Source organism: Danio rerio, chromosome 22, assembly GCF_049306965.1.
Source record: "Danio rerio strain Tuebingen ecotype United States chromosome 22, GRCz12tu, whole genome shotgun sequence".
Taxonomy (NCBI): domain Eukaryota; kingdom Metazoa; phylum Chordata; class Actinopteri; order Cypriniformes; family Danionidae; genus Danio; species Danio rerio.
In genome coordinates this window covers 38,825,364-38,846,606 of record NC_133197.1, presented here as the reverse complement: position 1 = coordinate 38,846,606, position 21,243 = coordinate 38,825,364, and the positions used below count along the sequence as shown (strand labels likewise).

At 37.8% G+C, this 21,243-nt stretch overlaps 2 protein-coding genes across 6 annotated transcripts in view; both read left to right on the top strand.

Annotated features, from left to right (window-relative positions):
* The first annotated feature begins 1,481 nt into the window (after positions 1-1,481).
* Positions 1,482-20,449, top strand: acy1 (aminoacylase 1). 5 transcript variants are annotated; one of them, NM_200995.2, is made up of 15 exons: positions 1,488-1,597; positions 5,097-5,240; positions 5,926-5,990; positions 7,621-7,725; positions 7,798-7,892; positions 10,869-10,945; positions 12,226-12,315; positions 12,809-12,865; positions 13,228-13,301; positions 15,730-15,779; positions 15,961-16,105; positions 17,311-17,379; positions 17,751-17,830; positions 18,541-18,601; positions 19,171-20,449. In NM_200995.2, the coding sequence occupies exons 2-15, from the start codon at positions 5,111-5,113 to the stop codon at positions 19,333-19,335; spliced, it is 1,263 nt and encodes a 420-aa protein (NP_957289.2). In that variant the 5' UTR covers positions 1,488-1,597; positions 5,097-5,110; the 3' UTR covers positions 19,336-20,449. The 5 variants fall into 5 exon arrangements, with proteins under 5 accessions (XP_073792444.1, NP_957289.2, NP_001259009.1 ...); NM_001272080.1 differs by having other exon boundaries at positions 1,488-1,700; XM_073936342.1 differs by lacking the exon at positions 1,488-1,597 and adding an exon at positions 1,883-1,976.
* The window catches only part of LOC100001620 (aminoacylase-1A), a 35,630-nt gene continuing 16,064 nt past the window's right edge, over positions 1,678-21,243 (top strand). The window contains exon 1 of the mRNA XM_068216490.2: positions 1,678-1,700. The gene's annotated coding sequence lies outside the window, so the exon portion shown is untranslated. The remainder of the gene's footprint in view (positions 1,701-21,243) is intronic.

Genomic DNA, 21,243 nt, shown 5'->3' with positions numbered 1-21,243 from the left:
ATTAATATTAAATGCTGAAATATAATAGAAATTTAATTGCATATTAATAAATGTTTTGTTTTCAAAGAATTTTGCTTAATAAATATACATTTCTTTATTTATACATTTAGATTCATTCATTTATTGATCATTGTATTGATAAATCCCTTATTTAATCATTATCTATCACGATTATTATTTAGAAAATAGTTGCATTAATTGTTTATTTAAAAACTAAACAACAGCTGTTATTTTATAAGTGTTTATTTAACTAATAAATTACTCAACATAAAAGATGGCAAAAAGTGTTTAGTTTAGTAGTATTATAGTTATTATAAAAACAGATTATTAATAGAATACAAATATACCATTGTAAAATATTAATAAATGTTACAATTTTATTTATATTGAATTACATATTGATTTATTTTATTTATTAAATTAATTATTTATTTTTATTAATTTATTTATTAAATTTATAGATAAATGTATTCATTTATATCATAAAAATAATAATTACATAATTTCAGATTAACCATTTCATTAATTGTTTTATTAAAAAAATAAAATCTTTTGAATCTCTATAGACGTTTTTTTTTTTTTTAAATAATGCAACGCATCATTAACAATAATTGCTATTTGTGTATAGCAAAGCAAGATAAAAGGGAAAGTGTTCTTTCCAGGCAAGATTAAGGTGTGCTTCAAACCACCAACTAGATATCCGAGACCAGATTTACTTGCATTATTTTAATTTGTAAAAATTACAATTATTTAAATTATTAATTACATAATTATTTATTTTAAATTTCGTTCTATATATTAAATTTTATTATCATTATTTCTGTACTGTACTGTAACAATTACATTTTTCAGTATTATATAATATGTTGTTATTGTGCTCTATATAATGACATTATTTTTGGTATCTACTGGGTATAACACACCCACACACACACAATTTCAACAATTTTTTTTAATTTATATTTTCTCTGTTTCTTGATTTGTTTTTTATTGTTATTAAAATTGTATCTAATATTTTTTCCGCCATATTTTAATTTGGCTGTACAAATTTTTAATTTTTAAATCTAATAAACTCAAAAAATAGATTTTTTTTAAATAAATTGTCATAATTTTTTATAATAATGACTGTTTAAATTTCAATGTCCATTTATAAAGTCATTATTTTAACCATTTGTGTTCTTAATAACCATTTGTATGAGAGTTTTAACTTTTTATCCTTTAAATATAATTTTTCCCCCTTTTTTGTCTCTTTTTTTTCTCTACACCTTCGCTAAATTATGAAATAAGAATAAAACGCCGATCTAAAAACATAAAAAAATATTACCGAAATAAAATAAACTCTTACAAACAGTCTACCAATTGATCAAATGTAAAACAAAGACGTAAAAGCCTCCAACCTTCACACAATATTGTTGTTTACTCCACACACTATCCTTTGGACTTGTCAAAATCACCTTGCGCATGCGCGTTAAAGCATGCTCGCGCACGCAGCGTACATGTTTTCGTCATCACGCAGAACCGGAGCGCTCGTGTTTTTTGGCATGATCGAGCATAATAAGTAACATCCCGAGTTCAGCCGAGTGGCCCTGGAGCGAAGGTAAGTTACAAATTATCTTTAGGTGTCAATTATAGTGGAAAACAGGCGTATCAAAGCGTGTCGCTACTGATCTGAAGTCAGCCGTGAGCTTGAGCTGAAGCAGGTGAGTGCATGTGTCGAGCTGCAGAACATCTATTATACATATATTACTATTATTAATATTATTATTAGACATTCATTAGTTTTGAAGTGACGTTTACTCCTAAATAATCGACGTCTTTATTGTGCCTCCATCTTGTTTTGTGTGTTTGTTTACTTGTGTGTATAAATAGGAAGTATGACATCAGGGGCCTGTTTCAGAAAGGAGGTTAACTGAAAACTCAGAGTATTTTAACCCTGAAATGAGAGAAACTCTGGGTTTTCCGTTTCAAAATGGCAGGTTTGTTAAACTCGAGAAAGCAGGGTAAGTCAAGCCTGTTTCTGAAAGAGAGGTAACTTTAACTCAGAGTCAGTTACTGTGGTAACTTACTCTGTGAATCTAACCTGGTCAGAAGCAGGTTTTATTCTCTAAACTCAGAGTTTCTGTCGGTCTCCTCCCCTTTTTTAAAGATGAAGCGGTATTTCTCGCCTTAGCCTTACGTTTCCACCCACCTATTTTAATGCTCATTTTGGATACGTGCATAAAAACGATTGATAGAAACGTCATGATGCACATAACTTTTTAAAATATGCATAAAAAAACGCGCATAACTGAGTAGGATAAACTTTTATTCGATAGAAAATGTGCGCATAAACTACGATGGAAACACTTTTACTGAACAAATTACAGTATGTGCATTAAAAAAAGATCATGATCATATGATAATGAAAATGTGTGTAAATGAGCAAACCAGCAGGCTGAGCACACTGTAACATGTCAAAAAAATATTGTTTAAGTCATTTCAAAATGCCTTTACTGTTTCAGTATTAGTGTATATTATTAATTACCTCCGAACGTCTGGTGCGTGTCAAGAGTCTCCGTGTCTCATGGCATCAGACGCCCCCATGTGTTCATTGTGTTTCAGCATTGTCTTCTGACATCGAGGCAGTACATTAATTAGGCTAAATAAAGAATTAATTGACGCAGCTTCTTCTACCACAGTAAATTCTGTTTTTCCTGTTGATATTTGGTGCCATTTTAATCAGGAAGTGACGATTTTTTTCTCTTTGACTCGTTGGATGGAATTTTATTCGCATCTTTTAAGCAATATTCCAGTTTTGCACATACATTTATGTAATATATTTGGATGGAAACATAGCTATTGCCTACATTTTAGTCACACACAGAAGAACTGTACGAGAATGGCTTATCCTTTTTTAATAAATAATTAAATTAAATTCACCTACGACATGCATGTAATTAACTAGATTAATGGGATTATTATTCTTTCTAAAATTATTTTTAGTACTGCTTACCTTCTAAATGTTATATTAACCTCTATCACTTGATCAATAAAAAAGGCAGACACACAAGTGCACTGTTAAATCATTTAAAACTAATAAATGTATAAAAAAATTACATTACTTATTTTATTATACTTAAATATTTAAATACTTAAAAAGTGAAATTATGCATTAACTTGAGCAGCTGTTTTCCCACGCTAACTGTCTCTTCTTCACTGATGGTTGCTTCTTTTCAAATATATACGCTCAAATTTGCTATAACTTTGCATGAGAACATCAAGTTCAGCTGGAGAAAGAAATGGTGATCTCTTTTATAAGATATTGCCATAGTCACTCGTAATGTCTGCGCTCCACTGATAATGCCTTTTTAAAGTCACGGTGTGCGCGCTTAACTCTGAGTTGGTCTACTCGAAGTTGATTGACCCAACTCAGATCAGCTGTTCTGAAACCGAAAACTCAGAGTTTTTAATCTCTCGGTAAATCAACTCAGAGTTCAAGTTTAAACTCTGAGTTGTTTAAACCTCCTTACAGAAACAGGCCCCTGACCGCGGTGACAGTTGTGTTTAAGGTTACGTCATGCTGTAATATATGTGTTTACATTCATTTACTCTAATGAAAATGGAGTTTAAATGTGATTAATATGATGGTGTGGTGTTTTGATGATCAGATTTATACAGCTTGATATTGTGTTACACTTCACAATGAAAATTAATCATAAGTGACATTTAAAATACCTTAAAAATAAATCTGCTATATAAAATAAATATAATAATATAATTTCAGAAAAGTATTATTTGCAAATCATAAATAGGGAAATCATATTAGCACCCAATGACTATCAAAGTACATTATTCACAGTTAAATAAATAGTGCTAGTGTTATTTTAAAGGCATACTTACATGTTAATTCAGACCATTAAATGAACAAATGTGCGAATATAAAACCAACTTTACCTCAATCCTGCTGAATTGGAGATTTTATTAAAAGCAAATGTGAATATCTGAGGCTTTTACGAGGATTTAAAAAGGTTTTGGTGTGAAAATATGTGAATAAATCTCACAAGCTCTGCCAAAAATAGAAATTCAGCTTAAAAATGTATTTCTTTTCAAGTATAATTATGTAATTATTACATTATTAAATATAATTTACTCAATTATTAAATATAATTATTAAGATTCTTACTAAAACACATAATGCTAATATGTTAATTATTATTTTTAAATAGTATTGATTTTATATAATATAGTAAATAGTTTTAATTTAATGTGACAACAGTTTTTATATGTGGATTGTTTGTTTGTTTTTTTTGTTTTTACAGTAAAAGCGTGATTAATAATTACTAAACACTCAGAGCTCAACTGTCAAGTTTGTACATTGGTTGGATTAATTCTTAACGCAGCTTCTGTGAGCGAACACAGTTGCATAATATATTAAGTAAGCAGCCTGTTAATTTATAAACACAACATGTACATGTTAGGAATAGTAAGGGTCTTACTTTTCCTTTTATACCCTCATAGAACTGTAAAAAATTTATTTTATGTGTATTTTAACATTTTGCAATCAAACATAACCTGACGCTTTTTTACTGAGATATATACACTCACCGGCCACTTTATTAGGTACACCTGACAATGGCTTGCCAGCGCAAATTTCTAATCAGCCAATCACATGGCAGCAGCTTAATGGATTTAGGCATGTAGACATGGTCAAGACGATCTCCTGCAGTTCAATTTACCTTTGGGATGTGGAGGAACGGGAGATTCGCATCATGCTATCATGTCAATACGGAGCAAAAACTCTTGAGGAATATTTCCAGTAGCTTGTTGAAACTATGCCACGAAGGATTAAGGCAGTTCTGAAGGCAAAAGGGGGTCCAAGCCGGTACTAGTAAGGTGTACCTAATAAAGTGGCCGTGAGTGTCTTTGTCTTTATAAGTGTTTATGCATTAGTTAATAATGATGTGCATTAGTTATTAAGTGCATGCATTAAGTAATAAGAGTGTGTATTGGTTAAAACTAATGTGTATTAGTTAACAAGAGTGTGTATTGGTTATTAAAAGCATGCTTTAGTTATTAAGAGTGTGTATTAGTTAATAATAGTCGCTGTGCTCCTGCAGGACAGTGGTGCGGGATGCTGCCTGATAAAGATGGACTGAATGGAGGTGGAGGAGTGCAGGACGGTCACCCAGCTGAAGACCCTTCAGTGACTCTGTTCAGAGAATACCTGCGCCTGAAGACCGTCCATCCAGAGCCAGACTACGGTACCTGACAGAATCACACACACACACACAGAACATTCAGTGTTTTCCAGCATCTCGCTGCAGGTTTATGACGACTTTGGAGTAAATGTTCACTCCTGTGACGTCTAAAAATGTCTCGGGTGGCAGATTAAGCGAACGGTGTTGAAATGTATTGCCTCATTCACACAAAGTCCACTAGTTTATAGTCCACTAGATTATTTATTACAGTAAACTAGGACAAGGGTGATGTGTTTATGCCACTATAACGTCAATTTATTGTTTATGTTTATGTTAGTTTTATGCTGAAGTGCAGAATTGTTCTCATCTGTCATCATTTATTCACCCACATGTTGCTGCAAACTTGTGTGCTGTCTGTTTTGTAAATGAAACCCCTTTTGCTATATTATTCCAGCCACTGCAGCTTCTGTGGACAAATAATTGTTGCACAGATTTATATTTCTACTACTTGAGTCATGCGTTGACTATCATTTGAAGCCCATGTTTTAACTATAGCATGTTATGGACTGCAGGGTTTTTTTTTGTATCTTTATTTCTGAAAGATGGGGGAAACATCATGCCAAAATAGTGTCTGATATCATCTTCAATGTTGAGGAATAAAATAAGAGTGTTTTAGTAGCCATTCACAACTGAAAGGCATCACATCTGGGATCAGTCTAATAACTCGGTGTCAATCAATCTTTCTCAGATGCTGCTCTGAAGTTCCTGGAGCGGATGGCAGAGGAGCTCGCTTTACCCATGAAGAAAGTGGAGGTAATGAGTCTGCGTGCGCAGAATTCCGCAGATTTCTGCCGATTTTTAGCCCATCATTAATTCTGTTTATTTACTTGAGTAAATGTGTGTAAATCTTTTTTTATTCAGTTGTTTAATTAATTGCAGTAATGTTATTGACTAATATGAAAATGTTCTTCTGATTTATGTACAATGCAGTCTGTACAGTATTATTTTCTGTCTTTTAGTAGAGATGTTATTAGAGAGACTTGCTTTGTTTACCAAATAACATGAATCTAATTCAATTTGCATTTTAAACATTAAACAAAAGTAAAAAAAAAAAAAAAATTTATTAAACATATTAAGGTTTAATTATGATACAAATAAAATAATTCCGCAGAAATCTGCAGATTTTCACCAAAATTCTCAGCAGAAATAGCAAAAAACATCCGTAGTAATGAGTCACCCCAGCATATTACACTACAAATAATGGTTCTGAACTGTGCCAAATTAGGGGTCTCTAGCTTGTAACAACTGTTAAACCCTTTTCATTCCATTAAATGCAAAGGGTAAGACATTATTAAAGGGGGTGTTCATAAGTCATGAAACTATTATAATCATGACATAACAGGAATATTAATGAGATTTTATGCAAGCATTAAGCTGTTTTTTTCAGTTACAGCTTTGAAAAACAGAAAGACGGGAAATGAAGTATCCATGAGTTACTTTGTCAGTTACAGATTAGAAAAACAAAAAGGCGGGAAATAAAGACCTAATGCGCTTCTTTGTCAATTACATATTTGAAAAACAAAAAGGCGGTAAAATAAAGAACCCATGAGGTGTTTTGTCAGTTACAGATTAGAAGAACCAAAAGTTGGTACATAAAGAACCAATGAGCTGCTTTGTCAGTTACAGATTTGAAAAACTGAAAGGCGGGAAGTTAAAGAATCGATGAGTTGCTTTGTCAGTTACAGATTTGAAAAAAGGTGGGGAATAATAAAGCCATGAGCGGCTTTGTCAGTTACAGATTTGAAAAAACAAAAAGGTGGTAAATAAAGAACCCATAAGCTGCTTTGTCAGTTACAAATTTGAAAAAGGAAAGGTGAGAAATAAAGAACCAATGTGCTGCTTTGACAGTTACAGATTTAAAAATGAAAATGCGTGAAATATAGAACAGATCAGTTACAGATTTGAAAAACAAAAAGGCGGGAAATATAGAACCCATGAGCTGCTTTGTTAGTTATAAATTTGAAAAAGGAAAGGTGAGGAATAAAGAACGGACTACCTGTTTTGTTAGTTAGAGATTTGAAATACAAAAAGGCGGGAAATAAAAACCAATCTCATTCACACACATACACTACAGACTATTAAGTTTACCCAATTCACCTGTAACGCATGTCTTTGGACTTGTGGGGGGAAACCGGAGCACCCGGAGGAAACTCACGCGAACATGCAAACTCCACACAGAAATGCCAACTGACCCAGCTGAGACTCGAACCAGCAACCTAATTGCTTTGAAGCGACATCGCTACCCACTGCACCAACGCATCGCCTTCTTTGTGAAAATACGGTTTTCAATCGAGCTGTTACTAAGTGCAGAGAACCTTTTAATACTCATCTGTTTTAGCGTGTCCATCTTGTTCTTGTTCACATATTAATCTCTGCCTCTCAGGTGTGTCCCGGTCGAGTGGTTGCCATCATCTCCTGGATCGGCTCCAGGCCGGAGCTCAAGTCTGTGGTGCTGAACTCACACACTGATGTGGTTCCTGTGTATGAGGTAAAGCTGAAACACATCCGTCTCTGCACTGATTAACAACACGTCACATCACTGTCTGTGCGTCTGCTGCAGGAGCACTGGAAACATCATCCATTCGCTGCTGTGAAAGATGCGGACGGCAACATCTACGCCAGAGGAGCTCAGGACATGAAATCCGTCACCATACAGTGAGTTTAACGGTGATACAACTGTAAAATTGTGAGGTCAAGTGTCTTTTTCTTTTCTCTATAGGATTATGTGAAAATGTGCAATCACAAGCTGAATTCTTAACAAAAATAACTGGACTTTGCTTGCAAAAGTTTATTAAGCAACAGGGAATGTGATCCCTTGAAGATCTAGTCACATAAAGAGCACTTTAGTCAAATTTGGTGGATAATTATGGCTGTACTTAGTGGTACGGTTCAGTACAGTACAGAACAGTTCACAATTATTTTCGTTTCCACTGTCAGAAGTACCAAAATTGTACTGTACCACTTTTTTGGCACCCTTTTGTAAGGGTACCTAATGCCTTGTTTTCACTAAAGCCTGGTTTATACTTCTGCGTCAAGTGACCGGCGTAACCCACAGCGCATGCAACGCGCGTAGCTGTGCATTTATACTTCTGTGCGCTGTCTCTGTTGGTCTGCATTAACACTTCCGAAACGCTAGTTGGCAGTGAGGTGTTAATGTTCCTCTGTGCCGAGTTTCTTCGCTGCTGTTTTGTTTTTTCTGAACACTTCCTGAATGTACAAGTCGCTCCAACTTGCTCATTTTGAGGCAGGAACCGGCGAATATGCAATAACTTTAACTATGAGGTAAACACAAAACAAAACTTTTTATCCAGAGCTTCTTCACGGGACTCCACACTTGTAAACCATCACTCCATTGGGCTTGCGCTGCTTGCGCGGCTCTCGGTCCCGCCCAGACCCGACAGCGCCACCAAGCCGACCAATCACAGAGCTTGCGACGTGTAGTTACATTTTTTGAGAGGTGCAGCGACGGCCACGGCGTAGGGCTATGCGTCTATGGCTGCACCGTAGCATACGCGTGCGCTTGACGCAGAAGTATAAATCAGCCTTAAGTGGTACAGTATAGTACCAGATGGGTCAGTATGGCTCACCTTTACCAGGCTTGTGTCTCCACTGTCAAATGTTACCAACGGTTCCCTTATGGTAGGCGTTGTGTACGAAAGAAAGTTGCAGTCGAAGTCATTCTGGCTTGAAGTTGCGCATCTAGCTCTGCCTTTTGGTATCCTTTTGTTTTGCTAGGTACCCTTTGGAAAGGGTACCCAAAAAGTTGTACGGTACCTTTCACTTTTTGTTACCTTTTGATAGTGAAAACGGACATAAAAGCACACTGAGCCATAGCGCACTGTACTGTACCACTCAGTGGAAACAGGCCATAAGTGTATCTAACACAACAATACAGTAATAAAGGCAGAGCTAGACTCTCTTAGGGTGTCTGCTAGGTTTAAAAAAGTCTTTAAACAAAGTTTTAGGCCTTAAAGCAGTGGTCACCAAACTTGTTCCTGGAGGGCCGGTGTCCTGCAGATTTTAGCTCCAACCCTAATCAAACTCACCTGAACAAGCTAATCAAGGTCTAACTAGGTATACTTGAAACATCCAGGCAGGTGTGTTGAGGCAAGTTGGAGCTAAACCCTGCAGGGACACCGGCCCTCCAGGACCGAGATTGGTGACACCTGCCTTAAAGTCTTACATTTACTGTAATATTATGTTGAATGTCTTAAATCACTTTAACTGGCTCTTAATTTTACAATTTCTTTGTAAAGCTACCCCATCAGACTGACACCCGTCCAATCACCAGCAATCTATCTCAATAAAACGTTTAACAAAACCCTGCTGAAAAATCCAGCTTAAACCAGCCTAGGCTGGTTGGCTGGTTTTAGCTGGTTGACCAGCCTGGTTTTAGAGGGGTTTTGGCCGTTTCCAGCCTGGTTTAAGCTGATTAGCTGGTCTTGGCTGGACTCCCAGCTTGGCTAGGCTGGTCAAGCTGGTTTTAGCTGGTCATCTCCCAGCCTGACCAGCTAAGACCAGGCTGGAAATGGCTGGAAACCAGCCTGGAAGTGGCCAAAACCCCTCTAAAATCAGCCTGGTTGACCAGCTAAAACCAGCCAACTAGCCTAGGCTGGTTTAAGCTGGATTTTTCAGCAGGGAACCTTTATTTATTACCTCTATTCACTGATATGGTATAATTATCTTTCTTGCAATAACATTAGTTTTTAGTTTCTGGTTTCTTCTTGTGTCAAGCTGTAATATGCCAAGAAGATGCCAGAACAGGATCTGCTGTGTGTCGTCTATTGTTGTTTATGGGGTTGTAAACATGTCGCTCCTGTAGTCCAGTTTGTACTTCTGCGATGAGTGCTCACGGTCACATGCCTTGAACACCTGTGTGAATGTTTGTTACACTGTCGTTGCTGTTTAAGTTACCTCATGAAATTGAAGATAAAGTCAATCCAACCCTTTTACCTGAAGAAATGCAAGCCTGATCACGGTAATCCGTACTCCACCGTAAGGTCCATAGCAAAAGTCATGAGTTAATTTTTTTATTTTACCCAAAAGCTTGAGTAAATTCCTAATGAAGTAACTGGGTTTTTTCGGACAAATTGTTTCTCATAACATCAGTAAACATAACCACAGCTTTCAAGAGTTCCCACTTAGATATGCTTAGCGTTTACAGCAGGTTTGGCATGATGTCCAGGGAGAGAACCCTGAGCTCTGAGATATTTAAGCCCAAGGCTCCCGCCTGGTCAAATAAGCATTTCCGGAGATCCGAGATCGAGAACTCGAGAGCTCCCCCTTGTAAAAGGTAGGAAAAGGAGGAGATAGGGTGGAAGGGGGGATTCTTTTAAAACAAAGAAAGAGCAGAAGGGAGAAAACGATCCACTTATTGTAAACTAGGATCACTCTGATTGGATGATTACTGATTACATATGAGCAGCCAGTCGTGCTCAATCATATCACGAGCTCCTCTCGAAATTAGTTCATAAAACCTCACTTATACTAAATGAAAATAAATTACTTTTCGGTGGGAATCATGAATATTCTGAAACAAATTTGCAGGTTTATTCTCAGTCAGAGAGGAATAATAATCAGTTGTTTGAGTTGAATATGGAGTTTTGATGTCTCATTCATATTTTCCTGCAGGTACATTGAAGCCATTCGCAGACTGAAGGCGGCCGGGAAGAGATTTTCTCGAACCATCCACTTAACATTTGTCCCAGGTCAGACCACACCAGCATGCTAGTACCAGACCATATCTTTCCAGACTGTTCTTATGGCTATTTATGCACTGAATTGAACTAGTTTCATGAACACAAGGCCAACATTTAATAATTAAAAAATGTCTTGAGCACGCTCTTGAATCATCAATGCACAACACACAAGTACCTCAGACTGAATTTGGAAAATGAAGTTTCACTTCAGGTCTTATCTGATGTTTAGTTTCACAAAGTGAAGTTTATTTATAAACAAATGTCGAGAGGATCACGTGCTTATGATTGTCACAGCTGTTCCAACTTTAGCTAATGACTGATTATCCTATCAGACGATCCTTAACTCACTCTAAATAACCAGCTTTTTCTCATCTCAATATCTTCGTCTTGAAGAAACCCCCCCACCCAACCCTACTTTCCCTCCTTTCAGATGGTCGTCACGGTGGCCAGCGATTAGCCTTAACAGCAAGAATGCCCCTGGTTTAGTTCCTTTTCAAACCAGTCGGCATTTCTGTGCAGAGTTAGCTCGTTCTCCCCGTGGTCGCGTGGGTTTTCCCCGGGTCCTCCGGTTTCCTCCCACAGTTTAAAAACAAGCACCCTAAACAATTAATCCAAATACTTTAGCTAAACTCTGAGTACACCTTTCAGCATCCATATCTGACGCTTAGCTACAACAAGCAAGAGGGGGAGTCATCGAGATCTACCTGAGCTCAATCTCCCCTCTCGCCTTGCAACGGGAGGGAGCCCAGGGCTCGAGGATCTTATAAGCTCAGGGCTCTCTCCCGGGACAGCACGCCAAACTAGCTTTACTATCAATCATCAGCTAAGTGTGAACTCTTGAACATGAGATTTTTGGCGTGTTAGTGTGTTTTGTGTGTTTGTATATTATGTACAGCACAGTACTGTTTGAAAGTTTGTGAACCCCTTTACAGCTTTTGGTTGTTTTCCCAAGTTTTTCTTATTATAACGACCAGATTTTTGCATATTAGATATTATATGTTTGTTTATCAGTTGGACATGTTTGTTTCAGAGGGAATTGTGTGTGAGTACTAGCTGAAAAACTACATGAAAGGTGGATTTAGAGTAACTGTAAATCTCTGAACTGTAAATACAGCTGCACTGTATGTGTATATTTTTACAATAGCGGATCGGCATTACGATACAAAGCAATATAATCCATCCACAAGACTGTATGTCCATTCTCATTTGAATTTCTGTCAAATTAGACATGGCATCTGTCTAAATCCAGTTTCTCTACAAATTGACGGTATTTTCAATGTTCTTGACAGACGAGGAGGTCGGCGGTCACAAAGGAATGGAGACGTTTGTGAAGCACCCAGAATTTCAGAAGTTGAACATGGGTTTTGCTCTTGATGAAGGTAAACAATTCTGTAGATTCATTCTTTTAGTTTCTGCAGTCGCTTTTGGACTGCACTATGGTTGACAATCCAACACAATGGGCAGCACATTGAACACATTTTATAAGTGGTCAGAAACATGTAAATAACTCATGGAAGAATAAAGTTACGTTAAAACCAAGCACACCATTGCTTTTCTTGTGAAATTCCCAATAAGTTTGACGTGTCACATGACCCTCTTAATATTGAAAAAAGCAAAAGTTGGATCCAAGATGGCCGACTTCAAAATGGCCACCATGGTCGCCACTAATCTTGCAAAGCTGGCCCCCTTACATATACTAATGTACCACAAACAGGACGTCAATATCACCAATCATTCCCATTTAATTAAGGTGTATCCATAAGCATGGTCAATATACTTCATGTAGAAATGAATACATAACTTGTGTGATGTTATTACGAACAAAATAATGATATTAATAATATCTGAAATGCAAATTTACCTTCTTTTCAGGATTGGCAAACCCCACCAATGCCTACACTGTATTCTATGGAGAAAGAAACCCCTGGTGTGAGTATCATCTTTGCCTGTAGTCACATTGTCTGTGTGTGAGTACTGGTTTCGGTGGTTTACAAGGACAGAATATGTATAATGGCATGGGTATGACCTAGTTGTACTCTATTATAGAGGTTTATGAGGACATACATGGTGTCCTCGTAATTTAAAACACCTAAAAATGATTTTTAACAGGATTTTTTTGCCATTCAGATTTTGCCACTGGTTTCCTGAGGTTGTTGGGTTTAGGGGTAGAGCCATCTAAATAGTGTTATTTACAGTGTAAACTACATAGCACCTATGGAGAGTCCCTGTAAACCACCAATACCAACAGGTGTGTGTGTTTATATGTTAATAATGTGTGCTCTGTCCTGCAGGGATCACCGTTCGCTGTCCTGGAAGTCCAGGTCATGGTTCCAGGTTTGTGGAAAACACAGCAGCAGAGAAATTAGTGAGTGTTCAGAGAATAATCTAGTAAATCTGGAGCTGCAGACAGACCATTCTTTTAAAAAGGCAATCATTTCTGTTTGTTATATTTTATCTTATCTTTTTTATGTTGTCTAGTAGTAGCATTAGTAATAATAATAATAATAATAACTAGAAGGTAAAGTTTGTTGTTTAACTTCGATATTAGCTTAAGAAAGCCAATGAGACAGCGCTGAGAGTCAGATGCAGTTGGTAGGAGACACAGCGGCAGCAGAAGTCACAGCATCACCAACAATGTTGCATTGAATGTATGTCCTCTATGCGCTTCCGCCAAAGCAATTAAACATGCACGGATGTAAAGAAAGCACTCAGCTGCAGGGGAAAGCAAAGAGCTTGTGAAAAGAAATCACTTCAAGAGGAAGCAGCAGCTAAATGTTGCAACATGTTTTATCTGTTTAGTGTGGAAATAGTGCAGTGCTGCTATTATCCATATTAGTAGTCAATTGGTGAACTTAGGCCCCGTTTACACTAGTGCGTTTTAGTTTTAAAACGCATAAGTTTTGCTACGGTTACGCCAACCGTCCACACTACGCCGGAGTTCTCGAGCGCCGAAAACGGAGCGTTTCGAAAACGCTGGAGAGGCCGTTTTCATTCTGAAACACTGCTGCTCCGTCTCAGTGTGGATGATGGAAAACGGAGACATCTAAAAACGGAGGCGGGGCTGCAGACATTCGCCTCTCTGATTGGGGCTTTCCCTGAATATTAAGTAGCCTAACACACACAGTTCAGTCCTGCATTCTCTCTGTGTAAGTTCAGCCTTCACAAGTTTGATCAAGGCTGCAGTCTCTTCTTCTCAGTTTGATATGGAAAACAGACTATACTGAGGACACGGGTAAATCTTCAAAGGGAACAGTGTATTTTATAGCTTCATTCACATCCCCCTGGCAATGTTGTTTCACTTTCTCAACAATAAAATGTAAACATGATTTAAGGAACTGCCTATTTTCATTTTAATATTAGCAACTTAGACAGCAGACATGTTGAGGCGTCGTGCTGCATATATGAGCGTCATCTTCACTGTGTGGATATTTATAACAAAACGGAGCCGATAACTGCCTCCTTTCAATTTCAATGAAAATACGAAACATCCCCTCTCTTTTGCTGAATATCAGTTTTAATAATCGATAATGGCCATTATAAAAGTATAACATACAATAAGTTTATACATTATAGGAAATAAAGGCAAGCGATCAGTCAATATACAGAATAGGCTACGTGCGGTTACATGAATCAATCATTAACTTATCTTTGCGCTCAGCCAAAACACGTTACCTGAGAACAAGTAATAGATTCCAATGCCCAAAGTCAGGGAATATGTCGTTAGATAAAGACAACAAGATGAATGAAATATCCCGTTTAATAAATATAGTGAGATTAGATCCAGCGGGAGATGCTTGATGAGAAGTCCGACTAGCACAGCTCTCATCTGGGTAGATGGGCTGCAGCGCTTGCCCGAGGGTGTCTGTGTGGTCACGTGATGTGCGTTTTCAGCGTTTTGGTGTGGACGGAGAGCAGTTCAGAAACGCTGGGTAAAACGCGAGTGTGGACGCGGATCGTTTTCATTCTAAAACGCCGTTTTAAATCTAAAACGCACTAGTGTAAACGGGGCCTTAAAAGCATAATGCTCTAAATGATTTATAGTGAAACTGTAAACGTCTGATGAATCTGAAAAAGATATAGCAAACAAACTGCAATGCGGAACACAGCTTTTGGCCAAATTTGGGCCACAGAAATAAGTGAAGTTTATTCATAAACTAATTTCGAGAGGATCACGTGCTTATGATTTATCACGGCGAGTCTCGCATTTGCTAATCACTAATCTTCCAATCATATGAGCCCTAAGCCACTATAAATAGCCTCAGTTTTCAGTCCACTTTATCTTCGTTTGGAAGAAACCCCCCTCCTCCCCTATTCTCCTCCTTTACCTGTGATTGGGCAGCACGGCGGTCCAGTGGTTAGCACTGCGAGCCACACAGCAAGAATACTGCCGGCCCTAGTTCCATAGGACCGGTGGCTGTTTCTGTGAGGAGTTTTGTATGTCCTCCCCGTGTCCGCGTGGGTTTTCCCCGGGTTCTCCAGTTTCCTCCCACCATCCAAAGACATTCAACATACATAACAATCAAGCTTGTCTAATCCCTTACGTTCCCTTAGCTACAGCAGCAGGGGAGTTCTGAGATCCATCGAGCTCGGGCTCCCTTCTTGCTCTGCCAACGGGAGGAAGCCCCGGGCTCGAGGAGCCCTTGAGCTCGGGGCTCTCTCCCGGGACAGCATGCCAAATAAGCTTTGTAAATCATCAGCTAAATGTGAACTCTTGAAATGAAATTTTTCTGGATATATCTGTATATTTCACATTATTACACTTTTGGTGAGTGCTCTGTTTCTCCTGTCCACAGCGGCGAGTTATAAACTCCTTCCTGGAGTTCAGAGAGAAAGAGAAACAGCGGTGAGCTTTCCTCACAAGTTGAATTTTGTTTAAAGCAGAGCTGTTGAACACGAAGAAACACTGGTGTGTGTGTGTGTGTGTGTGTGTGTGTGTGTGTGTGTGTGTGTGTGTGTGTGTGTGTGTGTGTGTGTGTGTGTGTGTGTGTGTGTGTGTGTGTGTGTGTGTGTGTGTGTGTTTTCAGACTGAACACCAGTGAGTGTTTTACTCTGGGAGACGTCACCACTATTAACATGACCATGGTCAAAGGAGGCGTCGCTTATAATGTGGTTCCTGCAGAAATGGACGTCAGCTTTGACTTGAGAATCCCTCCTACTGTTAACCTGCAGGTCTGTGCTTTTATCTATCCATCCATCCATTCATTTATTCATCCATCCATTCATTTATTCATTCATTCATGCATCCATTTGTTCATTCATGGATTTGTTTATTTATTCATTTATTCATTCATCCATCAATTTATTCATACATTCATACATCCATTCATTCATTTATCCATCCATTTATTCATCCATTAATTCATCCATTTATTCACTCACATCTATGTATTCATTCATTCATTCATTCATTCATTCATGCATTCATTTGTTCATTCATGCATTCAGTTATTCATTCATTCATTCATTCATTCATGTATTCATTCATCATATTCATACATTCATACATCCATTTATTCATTTATCCATTTATACCTCCATTTGTTCACTTACCCATCTATATATTCATACATGCATTAATTTATCCATCCATCCATTCATTTATTCATTCATTCATTCATTCATCAATTTATTCATACATTTATTCATGCATTAATTTATTCATTATTCAATTAATTGAACTATTCATACATCAATCATCAATTTATTCATTTATTTATCCATTAATACATCTATCCATTCATGCATTCCTTCATGCATTCATCCATTCCTCCATCAATTCATCCATGCATTCATTCATTCAAGCATTAATTCATCCATCTATCCATCTATTCATTCATTCATTCATTCATTCATCCATCTATTCATTTATTTATTCATACATTCATACATCCATTCATTCATATGTACATGCATTCATGTATCCATTCATTCATCCATCCATCCATTCATTAATTCATTCATCCATCCATTTATTCATTCATTCATTCACTTAATTATTTATCCATTAATTTTTTAAACCATTCATACATCCAATCATCCATTCATTCATTTATTAATCGATTCATACATCCATCCATTCATACATCTATCAATGCATTAATACATTCCTTCATCCATCTATTTTTTCATCCATTTACCCATCAATTCAAGCATGCATTCATTCATCCATGCAATAATTCATCCATTCATTCATTCATTCATTCATCCATTCATTCATCTTTCCATACATCCATCTATTTATTCATTCATCCATTCATTATTTCATGCATTCATTAATTCATCCATCCATCCACCATTCATTCATTAGTTTTAAACTATTTTTAAACTGTCTTTGTCTTTAAACTGTGTCAGCTCTAATTCACTTTGTCTTGCAGGAGTTTGAGGAAAAGATTAAAGTCTGGTGTCGAGAAGCCGGTGAAGACGTGACTTATGACTTTGCACAGGTCCGATTTACTTTTACACTCTTCAAGTTTCTGCCTGGACCTTTTTGGTCCTGTAATTAAAACATTTTGTTCTGAGTTTAATTTGTTAGTGTGTTGCTAGTCTAAATGTTTTTCTTTTAATTGTCAGTCCAATGACAGTTTATTTTAGATTTTTTAATTGAATCTTTTATTCTGAATTTAGGAGTTAGTAGACATCCCATTTTTCCATCAGCTACGCATTGTGTTTGTCTGCTTTCAAAGAAATATTGACCCTGATATTGGAAGCATAACAATAAAACCAAACTACCAAGGTCCAAGTACTGAGCCCTGTGGTACTCCGCTCCACACCTTTATTTTAAGGCTGATCTTCAATGATTTTCTCTGCTCTTCAGAAACACATGGACCAGAACTTGACCTCCACGGATGAAAATGACCCCTGGTGGCAAGCCTTCAGCTCCACATGTAAAGCAATGTGAGAAAACCTACTGTACCAACAAAGGCTCATTAGCAATATGTGCCCAGGGCTACATTTTTAAGAACCGAGAAATATGTGCCTGGGGTTACATATATGTCTGCGTTTTCTGTGTAAAACGAATGCTATGGACCCCTTACTTCCACATGGATGGCATTTCCATTGTGACTGCTCGGTAGCTCGTCCACATATAGATTTGGATTAGGGAGCAGACTGGGGTTCGAGTCCGGCGAAGGAGGGTTTCATCAACCAGGTATAGCAAAACCAAAAAGAAAGCAGTGTGAAATCGTGGTAAAAGCATGCAGCTGAGATCATTTGGGTTTAGAGAGGGGGTGTACGGGTCAGTCAATAGCAAGCTGATATATACATGACAACAATCCGACTATTTTCTCTCATGGACGTGTGCGAGAAGGATGTTAATATTGGCAGTAATAAACATAGCGGCTTCGTAAATTGTGTATTTACGAGAAATGACACCTATAAGAAAACATCAGATTGTCAAAATCATACAGGGTTGCCTCTAGTGGACTTGTGTAAGCAAAAACTCCAAGCATATGAAGCTCAGGGCACACATTTCTCGGTTCTCAAAAATGTAGCCCTGGGCACATATTCCCAATGAGCCTGTGTTGAAAAACTGCACCCAGTTCTGTGAGCATGCATTTTGTTGTTGAACACATTGCAGACATGTGACTTTCTGCATCTCCTGACAGGAACATGACTCTGAAAAAGGAAATCTTCCCTGCTGCCACGGACAGCCGGTTCATTCGGGAAGTAAGTCAGTTTTTACTCCAGTCAACAACCACAGTGAAATCACAGTAATGACAAATGCGAAGGCAAAATTATTCGCCCTCCTGGGAAATTAAAACCACTGTTGTCCAGTTGTCTAATTAACCTAAATTGCCTTGTTAACCTAATTAAGCCTTTAAATGAGCTGAAAGCTAGAATCTTGTTAAATATTATAAGTAGTCATCATGGCAAAGATAAAAAAAATTGTTAGTAGAACTTAGTTATTCAATATTATTAGTTGTTTATTAACTAATATGTTTAAAGGTGCCATATACTGCATTGGTTTATTAAGTGAAATTGTTATCAGATGTCTAAATAGTAGGTTTATGGCTACGGTAAGATCGAAAAATCTCCAGAAATGGTTTTATAAGCTCCTGCATTGCTCCATAAAAAACCCTTAGAATCTGAAGGTCCATGATTGACCATATATGGTTCATGTTGTGAATATTAATGAGCTCCTCTCTGATGTGTCACTCTTACCGTACGTTCACACCGAAAGCGGCGAGAGGACCAAAGCATCTGCTAAATGTAAATGTTTTCTTTATTGTTTGTAGGTGGGTCTTCCTGCCATTGGTTTCTCTCCAATGAATCTCACCCCCATCCTGCTTCACGATCACAACGAGTACCTGAACGAGCAGGTGTTTCTGCAGGGCATCCAGGTGTACGAACGCCTCATTCCTGCTCTCGCCGGTGTGGCTCCGCTGAGCGCAGAGCTGTAGATTCACTCTGCATCCGAAATAGCTCCTCATACCGTTAAACAGTGCACTATTTGACAGAGCAGCCATTTCTTGTGGTGTTTGAAATCATAGTGGACACTCTGAAGTGCACTCAATCAATCCCACAATGCAACACAACAACAAGTGTACATCCCACGTGCACTCAACAGTTAGAAAGTACTCGTAAATGCCATGTAAGAGTTCAGCACTCATGAATTTCCGCATCCAACCACAAGAAGGCGTTCACAGCAGAATCATATCAGTGTACACTTCAAAATAAAATATATATTTAATTAAAGTAATGTACACATGACAGAAATCAACGTACTTAGTTTCATTTCTAGTAGACCACTAAGGGTCAAATAATTATCACAGGGTCTGACCTGAAATTAAAAATTGTATCCATCTGAGGCGTTTAAAACTAAACGGCATCCCTTCAGTGCACTCCACATTGCTCACTCAATTTCATTCACTCTTTTGAGTGGACTATATTAGTAGACTCATGTAGGGAATAGTAAATGAGGGTATAGGGGGCGATTTCAGATACAGCATCAGTCTTTCTGTTCATCTCTCTAAGCTTGCCGACTGAAATACGGTGCTGATTTTCACTCATATCGAGAATCGTATCTGCCATAACACCAAAGATTGAGCTGATCCCATATAACCGAGATCATCATTTTGCGTTCGCTTTAACTCAGGAGTCCCTGTCTTTCAATAATGTCTTAGAGATGCTTTGAAGTCTTATTTGTCTGCTGGCATTTACAGTTAGAAGCTGCTGTAAACCATTTTAATTCATGAAGTTTGTAAATTTAACACACCGAAGTAAGGTGGCCTGTGTCTCATATGAGAAATGAAAATGTTTTCAGAGACTCAAACGGTGTAGCTGTGCTTGCCATATATGCATTATATTTTTAATACAGATGATTTTGATGCAAATGTATGGGTATATACTGAATATATGTATGGGTCATGTATAATAAGACTTATACTATACTGTATTATACCACACAGTTAGACTGAATCACACCTCGTGATTTCAAGAGTTATGAATTTTGAAGTTACCTCAAACTGGTGCTACTTTGCCTTCCTGATTAAATAATTAAAAGGGTACCATATACATCAATGCTGTCAGAAGTCGGTTATTATCGGTCGTCATTGTTGTAGTAGTGTTATTATCATCATCTGAAGTGGGTAATATTGACTTGAGATTTTGCTTTGGTAAACAACAAAGTACTGGAGAAGGGTATAAACGGAGGCCGGAGCCTGCTCGAAGTGTCTTGGAGCTTCAAGTGGGCTGGGCAAACCTTATTTAGTTGTATTTAGACTTGAATATTGTGCTTTATGAATTTGTACACCTAACCCTAAACCCAACCTCACAGTAACCTGTTGTGTTTTATTAACGTCTACATCTAAATCCAACCCTAAACCCAACTTACTTGCGGTTTGAGTCCCTCCAACTTGGAGATCACCCAACCTACTTGCGGTGTAATTCCTCCCACTTGCAGGTCTCCGGGCTGCAGCGATACCTACTTGAAGTACTGCAGCTTTAAAAGTTAATTTGAGGTGTGTTTCTCTTTCGTAATGCACTGGTCCCTCACACAAAGATCAGGACCACAACAACCCAATCATCAGGCACAGAAACTGCCTTTTGGGACATGGAATGTCACCTCACTGGGAGGGAAGGAGCCTGAGCTTGTGCGGGCGATTGAACGGTACCGACTAGAGATGGTCGTGCTCACCTTCACGCACAGCTCAGGCTCTGGAGATCAAGGGCTGGAGATTTTTTATTCTGCCGTTCCTCAAGGTGAGAGGAAGAGGTCTGATGTGGACTTGCTTATAGCTCCCCAACTCAGCTGCCATGTGGTGGAGTTTTCCCCAATGAACGAGAGGGTCGCCTCCTTGCTTGTTGGG